The sequence below is a fragment of the Haliotis asinina genome, chromosome 4 (genome assembly GCF_037392515.1).
Source record: "Haliotis asinina isolate JCU_RB_2024 chromosome 4, JCU_Hal_asi_v2, whole genome shotgun sequence".
Classification (NCBI taxonomy): domain Eukaryota; kingdom Metazoa; phylum Mollusca; class Gastropoda; order Lepetellida; family Haliotidae; genus Haliotis; species Haliotis asinina.
The window spans coordinates 35,839,631-35,857,048 of record NC_090283.1 but is presented as its reverse complement, the minus strand read 5'-3'; the positions used below and the strand labels follow the sequence as shown (position 1 = coordinate 35,857,048).

At 43.4% G+C, this 17,418-nt stretch overlaps 1 protein-coding gene across 4 annotated transcripts in view; it reads left to right on the top strand.

Annotated features, from left to right (window-relative positions):
- LOC137281521 (thialysine N-epsilon-acetyltransferase-like) overlaps positions 1–17,418 on the top strand; it is a 127,212-nt gene that overhangs the window by 73,612 nt on the left and 36,182 nt on the right. For all 4 annotated transcript variants that reach the window (XM_067812797.1, XM_067812799.1, XM_067812800.1 and 1 more), the window contains one exon: positions 2,428–2,573. In XM_067812797.1, coding sequence (XP_067668898.1) covers positions 2,428–2,573 — 146 coding nt within the window. The remainder of the gene's footprint in view (positions 1–2,427; positions 2,574–17,418) is intronic.

Sequence of the window (17,418 nt, the reverse complement as noted above, 5' to 3'; positions counted from 1 at the left end):
TTACAGAGACTGTCGAACACCTTGTCAGTGGATGCCCTTCCTTGGCACAAACAGCATATCTTAAAAGACATGATGGCATGGCTCGCTCCTCTTACTATCATCTTTTTATCGTCTTTTATCGTTTTTTGATAAAGTCAATGACATTATGTATATCATTGAATTTTCTGTTCCTTTTGACAGCAATGTGATTGGCAAGATTCAGGAAAAGCATGATAAATATGCGGACCTCGCCTTTGAAATGCCTCGCTTGCATCCCAAGTACTGTAGTCCAGCTCCCCATTGTTCTCGATGCCCTTGGTTTGGTACCTCCTGAACTCTTGGCGCAGATCAGGTTCTCCACTGGGAGCACAGCCCTTCTGACAATCTGGGAAATGCAGAAGGCTGCAGGGTTGGTGGGTTTGACTCGGGGTTGTTTCGTGGGAGAAGTCCCACTCGCTGTCTGGACTGCATATAGAGGGGATGAGGGTGTGGAGCTGCTGATGAGCCTTACCAGTCTAACTCTGCCAGGATTACCCAAACCCTCTCTGCTGCAATTCTATCTCAGTCTGCAAGATGTAATAATAATGTTCAAGGAGAACAGCCAGAGCAACATGATACAAGAAGAAGACATGATTTCTGTATATCTTTGAACTAATGAGTGAATTAAATGTGAAAAATGCAAGTAGTCTTGCTAACATTAATTAAACTTCTCTTGAAGCATGATATTAGATAGTGGGCATGGCAGCTTTGATATAAAATTACACAATTCTTTATTCTACATTTACTGAACAGCAGCCAGTGAGTTGTTATTACTGTGGTCAAGAGGTCTGCTCAGTGTCAAGCTTGCCAGCTAACACTGATAAAACAAAAAATGCATGGATAGTCTTCATCACATCTATTCTATGATCTGCAGCCTTTGTCATACTGCCTGCCATTTTTATTGACACCATCTTAGTCACTCACTGAAATATTGTTTTATCATGATTTTAAACTGTTCTCTGTGGAAGTACTCTATTCTGTGCAAATGAGAGGATTGTTTACTCATTGTGATCATTTGTTCATTATTTGAGTTCATTTATTTTGTTGTGAATTTTATATGTACAGTATGGTTCAAAATTATTGAGAATAGCTAAAGCATTTCATATTATTAAACGAGAACAAATCAGATAAAATTGAATGTATTGTGAAAGTGAACTGACCTTTTCATGTTGTGTAGGTAACAATTTAATATTTTATCAAGTCTCCTTGAGCTTCACGGCACAGTCTAAGACGGGTAGGCATACTTCCTATCAGAGAGGTTAGTGTCTCGTGAGTTATGCTGTCCCAGTATCGGACCACTTCTCTCTTCATGTCTTCAATTTTTGTCAACCCCTTTTGATTCTCACATTCCTTCATCATCCCCCAAATGTTCTCAATGGGATTTAAGTCAGGACTATATGCAGGAAATGGTAATGCAGTCACATTTTTCTCCTGAAACCACTGCTTGGCATGTTTTGCGGTGTGTTTAGGATCATTATCTTGCTGCAAAATCCAGTCATTTCCATAAAACACATGTGCACTTGGAAGGAGAAAATTATCTAATATGTTAGCGTAGCGTTGACTTGTCAGATTTCCCTCAAACACACACAGCGGGGTCGTTCCTAATAAGGATATCCCTCCCCATACATGAAACTTTGGGCTGTATTTAGGTCGTCGATACAACGGTGCTGACGCAGACTTTGTCCATATTTTCACATTATTGGGATATACCCATATTGAGCTTTCATCAGTAAAAATCACATTTTCCCAGTCAAAGTTTTCATATGCCAAACACCACTCAACACGCCTGTCTTTATGTTCTTGTTTCATGAGAGGAGAAGGAATTCCAGTCTTTTTCTCCCATCCAAGATCAATCAAATTTCTTCTAACTGTAGATTTTGATACAACTGTTGATCCCCTATCTATCATTTCATACCTGATGTTGGAGATGCTTGCCCTTTGCTTTTTAGTCGCTAAAATTCCCAGCCGGACGCGATCTGAGAAGTCCAATTTTCTGGGTCTCCCTGCTCCTTTCTGGTGCCCAAAATCCTTTCCCTCTTTAAAAGTCTTCCTAATCCTATACACAGCAGAAAGAGGAGTTCCTGTTCTCCCTACCAATGTATTTACATCATCAATTCCTTGATTACACAACTCAAAAATCAACCTTCTTTTATCTTCAGCAGACATTGTTGACAGTACTGAGGAAAATGACGTCTGCTACAAATTCAGGGGAGGTAACTCTAATTGTACTATACTCAGTAGGCCAAGATGAGTTACCTCCCTTATACCATTACTTAGTTTTAAGTATCAGTGAATCAGTTGAGGTGTTAGGATAGCTCAAAGTAAGAAGAAAAATTCTCAATAATTATGAACCAGACTATATATGCTTAAGAAATGACAGTAACACATTGTACTGATAAACTGTTTCAGATACTTCAAAGCTGATTGGCTACTTACTCTACTTCTGGTCATATGGCACCTTCACTGGCCGTGTGCTGTATGTTGAGGATCTGTATGTCTCTCAGAACCACAGGAGAAGAGGGGTTGCATCTGCTTTGTGGGATTTTGCAATGAAGGTACAAGAAGTAACAGTGAAAATATCATATTCATTTTAAAGGGTTTGGATCAGTTTCATCAGTTTTTTTGTGTGTGTCCATCCATTCCTCCATTAGCTTCCATGAACATCTTTAAAAAATACACAACACAAAGTCCACTGATAGCCAAACTCATCCTACTACACAGGATTAAGGATTTTGCATGTTTTTGTATGCTTTCTTTTCTCAACCTCCACTTTGATCAAAACAAAAAAAATAGATTTTTTTATGCTTGTGTTTATGATGTTCGCTTCCAAGGATGGTGGTGCAGTTGCTTGTGCCACTATCATTGGATCTAAAACAATATCTTCTTGATTGCCCAATAGACAGCTCTAAATTTCTGTGTAAACCTTCCCTCTAGATTATGGTTGCCTTAAATCTTTGATTCCCACGGTCACATACAGACATTAAAACAAAAAGGTTAAAACCCTAGGTCATAACTATCCTTTGTGGTATGTGTAACCATTACCTCCTTTTGACATGACAGCATGCTATTGTTGTTTGAAAAACTTCACAATTTTTCTGTATGCACTACAGTTAACACATATGGAGGTGAAGTAAAAAAGTTATTTTACGCAGTCTTCTACACTGCGTTCATTATAGTCGGTTAGTGGTGTCAACATTTGCCCTGATTTATCTGAAACTGATTGGCCCAATATGGATGCAGCTAGGTGTCTGTCTGAGGGGCAGCTTGTAGTAAGACTTGGAAACCCACCGCTAGTACACCACCTTCCTCTCAAAGATCAGACTCTCAAAGTCAAAACCTAAATCTAGGCCTTGAAATCTTCTTTGGAGTCATACAATAGTGATAAGGCCAAAGCGTCCTCATTGGCTTCCTTACCTGAGCCAGTTCAGAAAGCGATCCATGCCATCCATGATAGGCTTATACCAGCTAACACTGAAGTCTGAATCCAAGGATGTCCCATTCAGCTGTAAAATTAAGGATCTTATCATACTGATGTCTCCTCACATGCAGCTATAGATACTATATCATTCACCAACTGGTTTGCCACAGGAGTTAGGGCCTTATTGTAACCTCTGTGTCAGGACTGCGAGGGTCTGAAGAAGGACAAGGTAGTTTCCATGACCGTGGAAGAGGCAGTCCTTTCACACTGTGGTGTATGCTACTCAAAACCAGATGTGTAATATCGGAAGGATTGCAGCTATGGAGAGAATATCTAGGTTGAATTCAGTCAGGAGTCTACCAGTCTTCAACACCCACTTAATTCGGAGTCACTATTTCATGGACAATGTAGTCAAGTGATTAAGGCTAAAGATGCTGTTATATCACAGAACTTAAATCAGAGATTAGCTTTAACTTTACTGTCACAGAACAGAGGCAGGGTTCAGACTAGAACTAGGAGGGATCTGCCACCTCATACTACTCTGTCGTTTTCGTTTAACCGGCTCGTTTTATAGCTCAGCCTTTGATAGAGCAGCTGATTCTAAGTCTGTGATCTGTGTCTGTGTATTCAAGTTCCCAATGATGCCCCTCCGTTAGGAGCAGAGGCAGAGGTTCCTTTTGTGGAGCAAGAGGAAAATTTACTTAGATCCAACAACTCAGTTTATTTGGCCTTGCAGTTTGGATATGTCCCTCGACTTAGAGACAGATTTAATTTGTATTCTGCATGACAAAAAGGCCGCAAAAAGGAAAAGTCAAAAGGGCCGCAAGAAAGTCAAAAAGGCTGCAAACCCCTAGTCAAAAGGGCCACATCAAAAAGTCAAAAGGGCCGCATCAAAAAGTCAAAAGAGCCCCAGACTCCTAGTCAAAATTGCCACATGTAAATAAAATAATAATAATAACATAATAATAATATTAGAAAGAAAATAATGACAAACAATATATTATGTAATGGTTATATATTTCCTTTCAGTATCAAGACACTTCCCATTTATGATGACGATAAATATGTTTTTAAAAATGGCACCAAAATGCACCAGTAAGAAACTATCATATTACACAAAAACACATATACACAATGTAACCCTTTCATGTCATATTTGTGTTTTGACTATCATTCAAGTTGTCACTAATGTGAATGTGTTGTTTTCTCTGCTCTTCAGTCAATAGTGTCAGAATATTTTAGAGTATTGTTTTCTTTGTTATTAAACCTTACAACTGACACTGAGTTGACTCTGTGTCAATGTGTGACAGTATAAGATCATGGACAGACTTGTTTTGGATATCACTTCCCTCTACTATGGCAGTCAATTGTGTGAAGTGTTTGAAAACAGTGAGGAAGAACCAGCATGCCATCAAGTATGATTGTTGCACAAGATGGACCCACAGGACATGCATTCTGCCATTGAGGATATCGCTAGCTCCTTGGCTTCTCACAGTGGTTATAAATTCGATCCTAGCATTTCTACATTGCCATCAGTTCGCTATCCATGGATACCTTATGATTTTCTTGCCAGGAATACGATAACTCAGATCCTGGTCAGAAAATCAAAATTTATAAACAATATATTCACCCGTCTGTGATCATAGTTCATCCTATCAAATCGGAACTGGAACCTACATGGAGAATAAAATATCTGGGAGCAATTCTCAATGCCAAGGCAGGTTAGATCTACACCACACAGAATCAATGGCAAAAGATCTGGACCAGGATGTTTGGTCTTCTTGGGAACGAAGCTGTGTTGATTTATTCATTGATGTCTCTGATTAGTTCTCTCACATCCTTTCAAGACTTTACCTTGAGAGACAGAATACATTTGCGGGAACCACAGATGTGGCTGAACCTATTCCACAATTGTGATCTGGAGGAATCTCCCCTCCCATCTTAGTACATCAGAAACTTTTATGATGTACAGTCAACAGCAACATTCTCCATGGAGTGAAGTCTGAATTTATTCGGACGCCTCGACCACAGACTAAGGCTGTCATATGAATGTGTATCAGGCTCAAGGTATTTGGTCCCAGGAGGAGAGCTCTCTTCACATCAACTGTCTCGAGTTGTTGGCACTTCGAAAGGCTCATTCCCACTGGTATGGGAAGCTTCATCGAAGAGTATCATGCTTGTTACGGACAACAGTATGGTTGTGGCATGCATCAATAAACAAGAAATGCAAAACCTGCTTCACATCACTCAAGATTTGTTGAGGATTGTGGATATGATTAAGTGTGTGATCAGTGCACATCACATTCCGGGCAAAGTCGACATGTTGGAAGATTCCTTTTCCAGGCAGGGACGATTTGTGACCACGGAGTGGTTCCACAATATGGAGGCCTCCAAGGTCATTATGGACACATGGGAGATGCCATCCAAAGATCTATTCACAACTTCAAGAAACAACAGACTTTTGTGAGCCCACAACATGGTTCACAGATGATCTTTATCTTCTGACAGACAGGCCTCTACATCTACCTCTGTAGGAAAATCTTTTCAGCCGATCCAAGTCAAAAAAGATTCCACAAGAATGTAGGTCTCCTGTCTCTTCACGTTTGGATGCTATCTTCAGTTCCCTCAAGGAACAGGGGTTTAACGAATAAACTACAGTAGTATAGGGAATGATAGTCCGAAAACACTTTTCAAAAACCCCTCTAAAAAGCCTCATTTACTAAATGAGGCTTTGGTGGGACTATTAGCTCTTGATATTATTGCCCCTACTACAAAGCCACGCCATCACGTTTACCGTGACTTGGCAGGCGGTAACACTGTGCCGTACGGTACGATCAATAATTCTTCTCTTACAAACCCCCTACCCGGCCCACCCCTCAAGTAGTATAAGTTAGGTTCGTCGGCTTTCATATCCACTTTATCTATGTTGTAAGTTTTGACCGACCATATAGGATCGGTGGCTCGCTTACGGCTATCGCCCTCGTGTTCCCCCGGCTGGTATAGATACCTAACTAAGGCCCTATCTGGTATCTGTTTCTCCTTCCCACGCAATGGAGCGGCCGACTCTGCAACTATTGATTTTAGTTTGATAGCGTCTGCCGGTTTCTTACCGGTGAGACGGGTGACTTCATGGTTGATTGCCGACACCACCTTGGGTAACCTCGTGACCCATTCAGTCGATCGTTTTCCAGGGGTGGCCATCTCCCTAGCATACTGATAGCCGAACAAGCGCTCAGCCAAAGTCCTATTAAATCTCTCAACTATGGCTTGGCTGCGATGGGCTCCGGCTGTGCCACGTCTGACCTTTGTATCGTGTTTGGCTAGCAGTTGTGAAACGGCACCCATGAACTCCCGTCCGGGATCAACTTGCAGCTCTGTTGGCCAAGTCAGCGGGCTGCGTTTGTATATACGTTCTAATCCTTTGGCTACTTTGGCCGAATCTTTCGTGGTCAAGGGTTCGGCTTCCTTGTAACGACTGGCTACGTCCACTACGGTTAAGGCATACTTGTACCTCTTATCATGAGGTAGGAACAGTAGGTCTGCCTGGTGAATGCTATTAGGTATGTTAATTCCGAAACTCCTTCTAGGTACGTAGCGTGGCGCCGGCAAATAGATCTGCCACAGGGCTTGTTTTTCAAGCCACGCTTTGGCTTTCTCTGGTGATACTCGTGCCATTTTAGATAGCTTATCTACTGCGCTAGCTCCTTTCCAATATCCACGCGGGCTGTAATAAATAGCCTCAAATTTTTTCATGTCCATACGCGTATGTGTTTATACCATCAATAGCTATCCAACGTTTCGTGTCCATAGGCGATAGGGACGTCTTGTTTATAGTCAGTCCGTATATCTTATGTCCATCACTTCTAAGCGTGTTCATCTTATGCCTAAAGGTACGGGTCTTGAACAGGGCCTCCTTGAATCTGGCGTGTTTGATGTGTTGTTTCACCACATACTTCTTAACCCCTTTAGCTTTTCGGATCTCACTATTGTCGGCTTTCAATATGGAGTACATCTTAGGATAGTCGCTGGTGTCGTATAAATCGATGTGTTTTTTCATGTCCTCGTACACGTCCTCAGTTCGAATCTCCATCAGCAGGGAATCCGTGTCAGTGTACAGCACTTCGCACCTGTCGCCGTACTGTTTCTTGAGCTCGTTGTAGTAAAAGTCGTACATCAGGTGTTTGGATAAATCGAGGATACTCATCCCAACGTAAACAGGTCGGTTGAATTTTATGTGACTTTTCTTCATGTGTATGGCAACTAGGTCATCTGTGAATATTTTATTACGGTTGAATGCCGGACTGGCTATCAATTTCCTGAGCTTGTCTTCCTCACTAGATCTAACCAGTTTCACGGTTACGCGTTTCCTCAGGTTTTCCATAGTCTTACCAAACACCGAGTTGTTCATGAGCTTGTAGAGATTTTTTTCAAAATCACTGGTGGCTTTTTTTCGTAGGTCTGTGTTCATTCTGATGTAGGGCTCCATCCATGGGCTCTGGTCGAACATGAGCACCCTATGTATTTTGGTCAGCCTCATACCCAATGACAGGTACAGCTGTAGGTTGCGATAGTGAACTATGTACTTGGTCTTATTCATTAAGTTAGGCACGAGTTTCTCAACGTCCGCCACACGACCACCTGACAAGTTATGTTGGTACTCAGACATCCAGTCTGTGTTAACCTTCATACGTTCGGGTGCAAGGGGATAGCTGTTGTGCGATGTGTGTAATTCCTTGGGATACTCTAAGTCAACTTCGAGGATATACCCTTTGTTCGAATCTGGTGCAATGCTCATAATATCAATGTTTGGTACCCATTCGAATCCTCCTGTAGGTAGATACTGGCTCATGGCCCAGCCGTATAGGTTATTTGCGTCGAGGTAGAGAATGTGATTGGTTGGTTTGTTAGGATCGTAACCTTTCACGTATTGATTATTTGCTTTCGCGTATCGTTTGGATACCATGGAAATCCCACCTCGCAAGCCTTTCTCAATGAATAGGTGCATGTCGTAATCTGTGAGCAATTCTAAATTAACTCCTGTCTTTTTAAGCAAGGCGTCCCACGACAGACCTGGGCTGGTGTAATACCATGCGGGGTCGAGTTTATACTGCTTGAAACATGTTTGCCGAAACGTCTCGAACACGTCGGTTAACAGCAGTACATCTGTCCTCAAGTACAGGTCGTGATAATCGCCAAGGTTCTTACAACCAAGTTTATTCCATACATTAATCGCGTGCGAGTAATCGTCTCGTGAGACGGACGCCTCATTCAGCTTGCTATAAAAGCAGTCGATAGGAGGTAGTCTGGTCTCTGTGAACTTAGCCCAGCTATCCATGTACTCATATGGGTATACGCCCTTCCTCATGAGCAGGTGTCTAGTCTCGGCGTCTGTGTATCGATCTGTGATAGGGAAGGTATTGTTGGCCTTGACCAGACTGTCGAGTGACGACAGGAGGAATTGAAACGAGTCAATGAACCTAAGTCCGTTTAAGCTGAAGGAGATGTATCTCTCCATGTTGTTTGGGATGCACGATATATTACCATCGATTTTCGCGATGGCCTGCATGATCAAGTGAGAGTCGTATCCTCTCAAGTTGTGAAAGACAACGGGGATGTTTATTGTCTTAGGGTTGATTTTAAGCTTGAGGTTGCACGCGTTGTGAGCGGCGCCTCTATACTTACCAGTTATGTGGCAGTGATCTCTCACCGAATCACCGTTAAGTGGTGAGTCGCACACGTGACAGTTAGTGCTACTGGCGTGAGCTAGCCTGTCGGCTCGGGTCATACGCATGGGAGCGATTCTATACAATGTATTCCTAATAATTTTTTCTTCCTCCTGCAAGCACTTTAGAAACCTTTCAGCCGCGTCAGGACCCCTATACACTACCGGAGCTTTCGTTTCCCCGTCACAACGGACGACAATGTATCCAAACGAACAGGCTTTATGCTCTTGTGTTTTGTGTGTGAAGGCACCACTGGGAGCCTCGCCGGCGGCAGCCACTAAGGCTTCGAAGTCGGCGTATATAATATAAGGCACAGACATTTGATTCTTGTGGTTACTGAATTTTAGGATATTGTCACCTTCCTTAGGCATGTCGACTCGTATGGCCGTCTGCCCAACACCTTGGCAATCCTCCAGGTGGGATTCTAATAAATCAGCCCGACTGAAACAGTGTAGGCATCGTACACAAAAGTGTTTTTCCCCAACGTGTTTCGACTGGTCGTGCAACAACCGGCTGAGATGTTTTATCCACGTGTAGTGATACGTTTCACCTTTTTGAATCATGAATAAATTAATAACTTGACAATCCTTCACCGGGCTGACCCTGTGTATTATTGTTGTATTACCTTCGTGTCCAAAGACATTTATAGCCAGATTATTCTGTTTTTCTACTTTAGTGATCTGGGATATTGGGGTGGGTTCATCTATACCATCCCAGTTGAGCCCATCGTCCTGTGGATAATTAGAAGGCCTGTTCGGATTAGTGGCAGCTGGAAATAAGGCTGACCTGATAGATAACCTCAAGCAATCGTTTCCTCTATTCTTAACGTTTACTATGGCTTGTTTGTTCTTATAGTAGGGAGGCAAGGTTAGGTATGACCCACCTCTGAACGGCACGTATTTAGCTATATCTAGATAGACATTATCGATTTTATCTACAGCCCACCCGGACCCCATGTGTGTGTAGCGTTCTAGGTATTCTCGTATCTGCTGAAAACTATTATCGATTGATGTGTCAATGGTCTCTGCATGTGTGACGACCTCTTGTTTACCTCGGAAGTAAGGTTGAACATACTCAGTGGTACTCCCAACCTGCTTATCGAGTGACATTTTCACTGTGATCTGAAACTTGATACTTCCTAGATTATTTAGTTCCTGGTTGACCTTATCAGCTATCAGAGGCTTAATATCTGTAATGTCTATGTTTCTATCAATGTGCATGCGCCAACCTCTCAAATAATTGCCTACGGCATGCTCAGTGCGCACGAACTGTAGGTCAATAGCTCTATTCTGTCGTAATAATTCTACAAGCTGTGGTTTTCTCATACGAGAATACCCGCCTAAACCCAAATCGTGTGCCTCGGCTTTCAGTTGTTTTACAGTGGGAGGTTTTGCTACAGGGGTATGTGATAACAATGTGGTTAACCCGGCTTTCCCCAGTTTTGAATAACCCGTGTATCCAAGCTGTTTCGCTTGAGCTTTTAACTGTTTTACCGTAGGAGGGACTTCTAAACCTAGTAATCTCAACAATGCTGGCTTCCGCATTCTAGAATACCCGATAACACCTCTCTGCTTTGCGGCCCGCTTGAGCTCGCGCACAGTAGCCATAGTGTTTACACCTAAGAGAATCAATGTCTAATTGGTCGGCAGTAACTCTTAAAAAATATTTTCTGGTGGCCGGGTACAATTCTAGACATTCTGTCAAATCGTCCCACGTACCTGGTAAAATATATAGTGTGGCTGTTTCAATCCAGTACTCACCTTGGTTATAGTATTCCTTGTATTCACTTATACTCGAAAAACGTTCTATATGGTATTGAGACGCGATATCCCGCTCCCATTCGAAGGGGTGAGTATACTTAACACCCTCTTTAATCCATAACACGTCCACTATTATCTTAAATCTGAAGCTGCCCCATAAGGCCAGTTCATATTTGAATATGTTTTCCACAGACATAGCTATACGTAGGTGTGTATAATCTCTAATTGGAGTCTATCTTGAGCAGTCGCCTACGTTCTTTTATGTAGCCTTTTTTATTCTCGTATATGAGTTGATGTCTGACTACGTTCGCTCCGTGAGCTTTACATAAACAGTAGTGCCCTTTAACCCCGATACCACACACAGAACACGTGTAGTTAGGACTTCCCATATGGAAACAACAGAACCCCTGATTCCTGCATTTCCTACCACAGGCCTCGGTCTTCCCCATAAGTATATATTCGCATCGGTATGGAGCGGGTCTCATGTTTACTTATATAGGTATTTTAGTTTAATTGCTTAGCAACCAACGCAGTAGCTGCTATACCCAACACTATGAAGCCCAGTTCACGATTCATTTGTCCCTTGGATGGTGTGTAGTACTGAGCGAGTGTGGGTTTATTGAGCGCTTCCAATCGTTTACCAGTTAGTAGGTAGTATTCTTTCATTGCTTCATCGACATCTTTGAATGTTTGAACGGCATGGTTTTCACGCGTGAGTTGTTCATTAATAAAATCGATCCTCTGGAGGCGTTTTTTAGCGTACTCGGCCTGTGCTCTTTGTAGTTTCTCAGTAGCGAGATCGTGTCGCTTCCTTTCTTCCTGTATTTCAGCCGCGTGATCATCTCGTAGTTTCGAGAAGAGGTAATTACTCCCGGAAAATGCCAGGGCATTCACTAACGCCCCACCGACCATCATAGCTATCGTGGCCATCCCTATATTTATTTCATTATATTATCAGGTATTATTCCTTGTTTTACTAGGATGTCTTTTGTGGCCATCGCCATACCAAGGTTCATTATGAGCATACCCATATCCTGCAGGTTGAAATCTAGCTTGATAGTTGGTTGTTTAAGCACCATTTTAGTCAACCGAGCGTACCCTACTGCTAAACTGGCTACCACTGTGGCGTGGTATGCGTCGTTGACGAACGTTTTCCCCTCAGACATTATGTATATGATATAAAATATTAAAATTATAACATGATATGCGGGTCTACCATGGGGGATACCCCCATACCCCCACTGTTGGGGGTTACCTCACTGTTGGGTTGTGGCTCACTGTGGGAGGTGTATAACCATGTTATAACCACGGCAGCAGTTACACCTACAGCCAACAACAGTCGGGTTGGATTGGCCACTTTATGTTGGTTACACCACCGTTTTTTACCGGCAGCTACTCTCTTAGGATTCTTCTGCCTGGTTACTGTAGGGGGTGTGGGGGGTACCACCACTGGGGTCTCCTCCATCACTGTTGGGGGTACCTCCACTGGGGTTTCCTGTGCAGCATCCATCTATACTATTATTATTATTCTTTCTCTCAAATTGACAATGTTTTGCCGTGATAATCGCCGCCGTCACTGGAGCCAACAACATACCATATTTGTGGTACAACCCGCAGCTGATAGAGCTCACGGCGTGTTCGATAAAAGGGTCTTTATCTAGGTCTTCCCACAGGTAAAGTCGGCGCTCTGGTGGAATGGGAAGGAAATGTGACACAATACCGGTGTACATCTGGGTCATAGCCGATCCTATTGTCTTTGTCATTTCTGCTCCGAGCCGGGACTCGTATCTAGCGTACAGCTTATCGATTTCTTCGGCTGACATTTTATTAATTTTATCTGGAGTGTAGTCTCCAAAGTAATGTTTGGCTTTGCCGCCAACAGCCAACGCCACCAGTTTCTCTCGCTTGTCATCAGTGGGGCCTGCGGGCGGCGTGGGGGAACCCTCCACAGACAATTGTTCGAGCAATTCCTCACACTCCATCTTATAATATAACAAGTAAGATTTAGTTTTAACTATATAATACCCGATACAGACAAAACACAGAGAAATGAAGGTTAAGTTGCACACGACAAATACTTCGAATATCATAGCTATATGCTTAACTTTGCTTAGCTTTAGCTTAGCTTTGCTTAGCTTTAGCTTAGCTTTGCTTAGCTTTAGCTTAGCTTTGCTTAGCATACTATATAAGCCACGGGTTGGTCGGTTTTTAGTACGAGCTTAGCGTGTTTAGTTTCAGCGAGCTGTTTCTTCACCCGTTCCCGTTCTAATTTACTCATCACATCGTTCTCTCTCAAACACTCCTCAAACGAATCCCTGTCCTTGCAGTGAAATAAGGCCACCCATCGCGTCTGCTCCCTGAGGTCTTTCAACACCGAGTTGAACTTCTGCGTTAGCACCCAGACGCTGTGATTTGCATGCCGGCCGGAGAAGGCCAGGTACGATAGCATGTCTCTCTTTTTTGTTATCTCGCGATTAGCGCTGCAGTCGTCCAGTATAAACAGCGTCGGTTCCCCTTTAAATTTCTCGTGAAGAGCTTTCAACCAGTCCTGCAGGCGTGTTCCAGGGTCGATTTTGTGTACGTCCGGGTCCGTCATCACCCAAGGTCGCGCGTACGTTTTATTCATGCTCAGAGTAGGGCACATGATAACGATGTTATCGAACACATCCTTGTAGTAACCCTCCAACATATCCAACACGAAAACTGTCTTCCCACAGCCAGTCTGCCCGCATATGATAGCGCAGTGTGGGTCAGTGGGTAGTTGTGGCAGTTTATTGTTGGGGGGTGTGGGGGGGTACCCCCCATCAGTAGATGGCTTGCACGAATCTCCCATTGTCTATATTAAGTTGCGCGTCCATAATAACGTACAGATACAGTATGGTTCAAAATTATTGAGAATAGCTAAAGCATTTCATATTATTAAACGAGAACAAATCAGATAAAATTGAATGTATTGTGAAAGTGAACTGACCTTTTCATGTTGTGTAGGTAACAATTTAATATTTTATCAAGTCTCCTTGAGCTTCACGGCACAGTCTAAGACGGGTAGGCATACTTCCTATCAGAGAGGTTAGTGTCTCGTGAGTTATGCTGTCCCAGTATCGGACCACTTCTCTCTTCATGTCTTCAATTTTTGTCAACCCCTTTTGATTCACACATGCCTTCATCATCCCCCAAATGTTCTCAATGGGATTTAAGTCAGGACTATATGCAGGAAATGGTAATGCAGTCACATTTTTCTCCTGAAACCACTGCTTGGCATGTTCTGCGGTGTGTTTAGGATCATTATCTTGCTGCAAAATCCAGTCATTTCCATAAAACACATGTGCACTTGGAAGGAGAAAATTATCTAATATGTTAGTGTAGCGTTGACTTGTCAGATTTCCCTCAAACACACACAGCGGGGTCGTTCCTAATAAGGATATCCCTCCCCATACATGAAACTTTGGGCTGTATTTAGGTCGTCGATACAACGGTGCTGACGCAGACTTTGTCCATATTTTCACATTATTGGGATATACCCATATTGAGCTTTCATCAGTAAAAATCACATTTTCCCAGTCAAAGTTTTCATGTGCCAAAACACCACTCAACACGCCTGTCTTTATGTTCTTGTTTCATGAGAGGAGAAGGAATTCCAGTCTTTTTCTCCCATCCAAGATCAATCAAATTTCTTCTAACAGTAGATTTTGATACAACTGTTGATCCTCTTTCTATCATTTCATACCTAATGTTGGAGATGCTTGCCCTTTGCTTTTTAGACGCTAAAATTCCCAGCCGGACGCGATCTGAGAAGTCCAATTTTCTGGGTCTCCCTGCTCCTTTCTGGTGCCCAAAATCCTTTCCCTCTTTAAAATTCTTCCTACTCCTATACACAGTAGAAAGAGGAGTTCCTGTTCTCTCTGCCAATGTATTTACATCATCAATTCCTTGATTACACAACTCAAAGATCAACCTTCTTTTATCTTCAGCAGACATTGTTGACAGTGCTGAGGAAAATGACGTCTGCTACAAATTCAGGGGAGGTAACTCTAATTGTACTATACTCAGTAGGCCAAGATGAGTTACCTCCCTTATAACACTACTTAGTTTTAAGTATCAGTGAATCAGTTGAGGTGTTAGGATAGCTCAAAGTAAGAAGAAAAATTCTCAATAATTATGAACCAGACTATATAATTTCAACTTACCAGCGGTTTGAGCCTTCTTATTAATCTGGATGGTTATCCCTTCGCTACCGTTATCTATACGGCGCCCGCTACCGTGCAGTTTATCATCATCCGTGGATCGCATGTCCAACCATAGGGCGTACTTGGTGGTCAGGTATTCACCGATCTGCACGGAGCCGAGGTCCAGGTCCTTTGTTATGTAATCCCCCACTGGTAGCTTTTTTATCTCATCCCACTGCTGGTGTGGTCTCATACCATGACTGAACAGCTGGTTGGGCACGCCCTCGATGGTAACTTCCACCTTTTCAATCTCAGGGTTGAAAAACTTTTCGCTGTCCCTCCGGAATGGATCGTAATCCTCCACGGGGACGACCAGGATACCTTTCATCGATCGCGCCGGCACATTCAGGTTGATATTCCACACAGTGTCGCTCTTATCTCGCACGACTGATCTATGCCTCAGTACGCGATCGTACAGTATAGCCATCTTCCCAGAGTACTGACTTCGAACCTGCCTGGCCAGCTCCGGGCTAGTGACCATGTCGAACTCCAGAGAGATGTTGTCTATGGCATAACTGGCCTCATCACCGTTCGGTGTACGCACTACTTTGCTATAGTCGTTAAACGTGAGCTCGTATTCGAGCCTATCACCCAGCGCGGCCTGGTAAAATGGCGCGTGTCCCGTGAGCAACTCGAAGTCGAGCGGCACGCAGAATCGATTCCCGTATGCTAGAGCGATAGCCTTTTCACCGTCCGATAGCTTGTCTTGCTGGTCTGTCGTGAAGACGTATCCTATGCGCGCCCGGGTTGATTTGCTGATACCCTGGTACACATCATTGACTCGTTCTCTCTCGCTTTTCCAGAGATCCTTGTAGCAGTGAAACACGTCGCTGTCGTCGATGCTCAGTACCTCGTTACCGCTGATCTTGACGGTCGTTTTCTTGATGATAGCTCGACCCACGTTCCGCACTAGCTCGCGTTTGTCGTTGTCGGAGGTCAACGTGATATTGAACGCCAGTCGAACAGTGCCTGGTACAATGAGGTCATTCTCACCAAGGTTTGGAAATCTAACCAGCAGAGTTTGATTCTGGTCTATCTTGCTGGGATTGTTGGTGATGGTCACCGACTGTCGCACGGCTCTGGCACCTAATGGCTCTCTCAATTTTCTGAAAGGATCTAATTTTCTACCGTACATTGTTATATATAAATAAAATATATTTAAATACTAATGGATGAAGACATACCTATGGATGATATGCGGGGCGCTAGTGCCCAGGCATATGATGATGAGCAGGAGACCTCATTTACTAGTTTGCCATTGAGCCAACAACTTTTAGAAACAACGGTAAATGATTATTACGAAAGTTTAAAAAGCGATAAAAACTACGTTGAACCACAGGGTATATACCATAAGAATTTTTTTGTTGATACAAAGGGTGTTCTACGTCTTAAGTCTGCCCCAGAGGTTGACCTCTTTAACAAGATCACTAAAAAACCACTGGCCTTGTCAACTCTAGCCAGCCGCAATGGTGGTGCTAAATTTATCATTAAACATCTAAACATGCCTGATTACGGTGGTGCAATACCTAAGACCGTTAAAGAAGATCTGCAAGCTACCAGATCCCACCTCACCACTATAGATGAAATGACGCCAGAGCGTGCTACAGAAGCCTCGGACAGCATAGAAAAACTGTTGAGCACCTACTGGGACAAACCGTTACCGGGGTTTGATTTTCCGGTAAGGGAACTGTACGGCTTAGACGAAGCCGTGAAACGTGTGCGTGGAGAACTCGTGAACAACATGGGGAAACTGAACGAAATCGACGAGCACATCGCTAGGGAAAAAACCAAACTCACCGAAACTGACGACGATGATATGAAGAATCGTATCAATGAACGACTACGCGATTTAGAAGACGAGAGACGTACACGATTGGAAGCCGCTTCCTCGAATCGTGAACATCTTCGATCCCAGATCAGTCGCATTCGGGAAACAATCGATAGAATACTGAACGAAGATACAACTTTAGCCAACAGGATTCGGATATTATTCCGGGAGCAAGGGATCACCATCGCCAGCATTCTGACTGCATTGGGTTTAATCATATCAACCCTGGTGGTGTCACTGGTGGGGGGTGCCCCCACACCCCCAAGTGCCGGCGGGGGAACTCCCAGCGGTGGTGGTGGTGTTAAAGACTGGATCAAAAAACTCGGGGAAGGCCTAGCTAAACTGGCTGGTAAAGCCGCCGAAGCCCTTCCCGGCATCCTGGGTAGCATCGTCTCGTGGTTGTTGAGCGCTCTGTCTAAAACTGCTATGTGGCTCAGTCAAAACC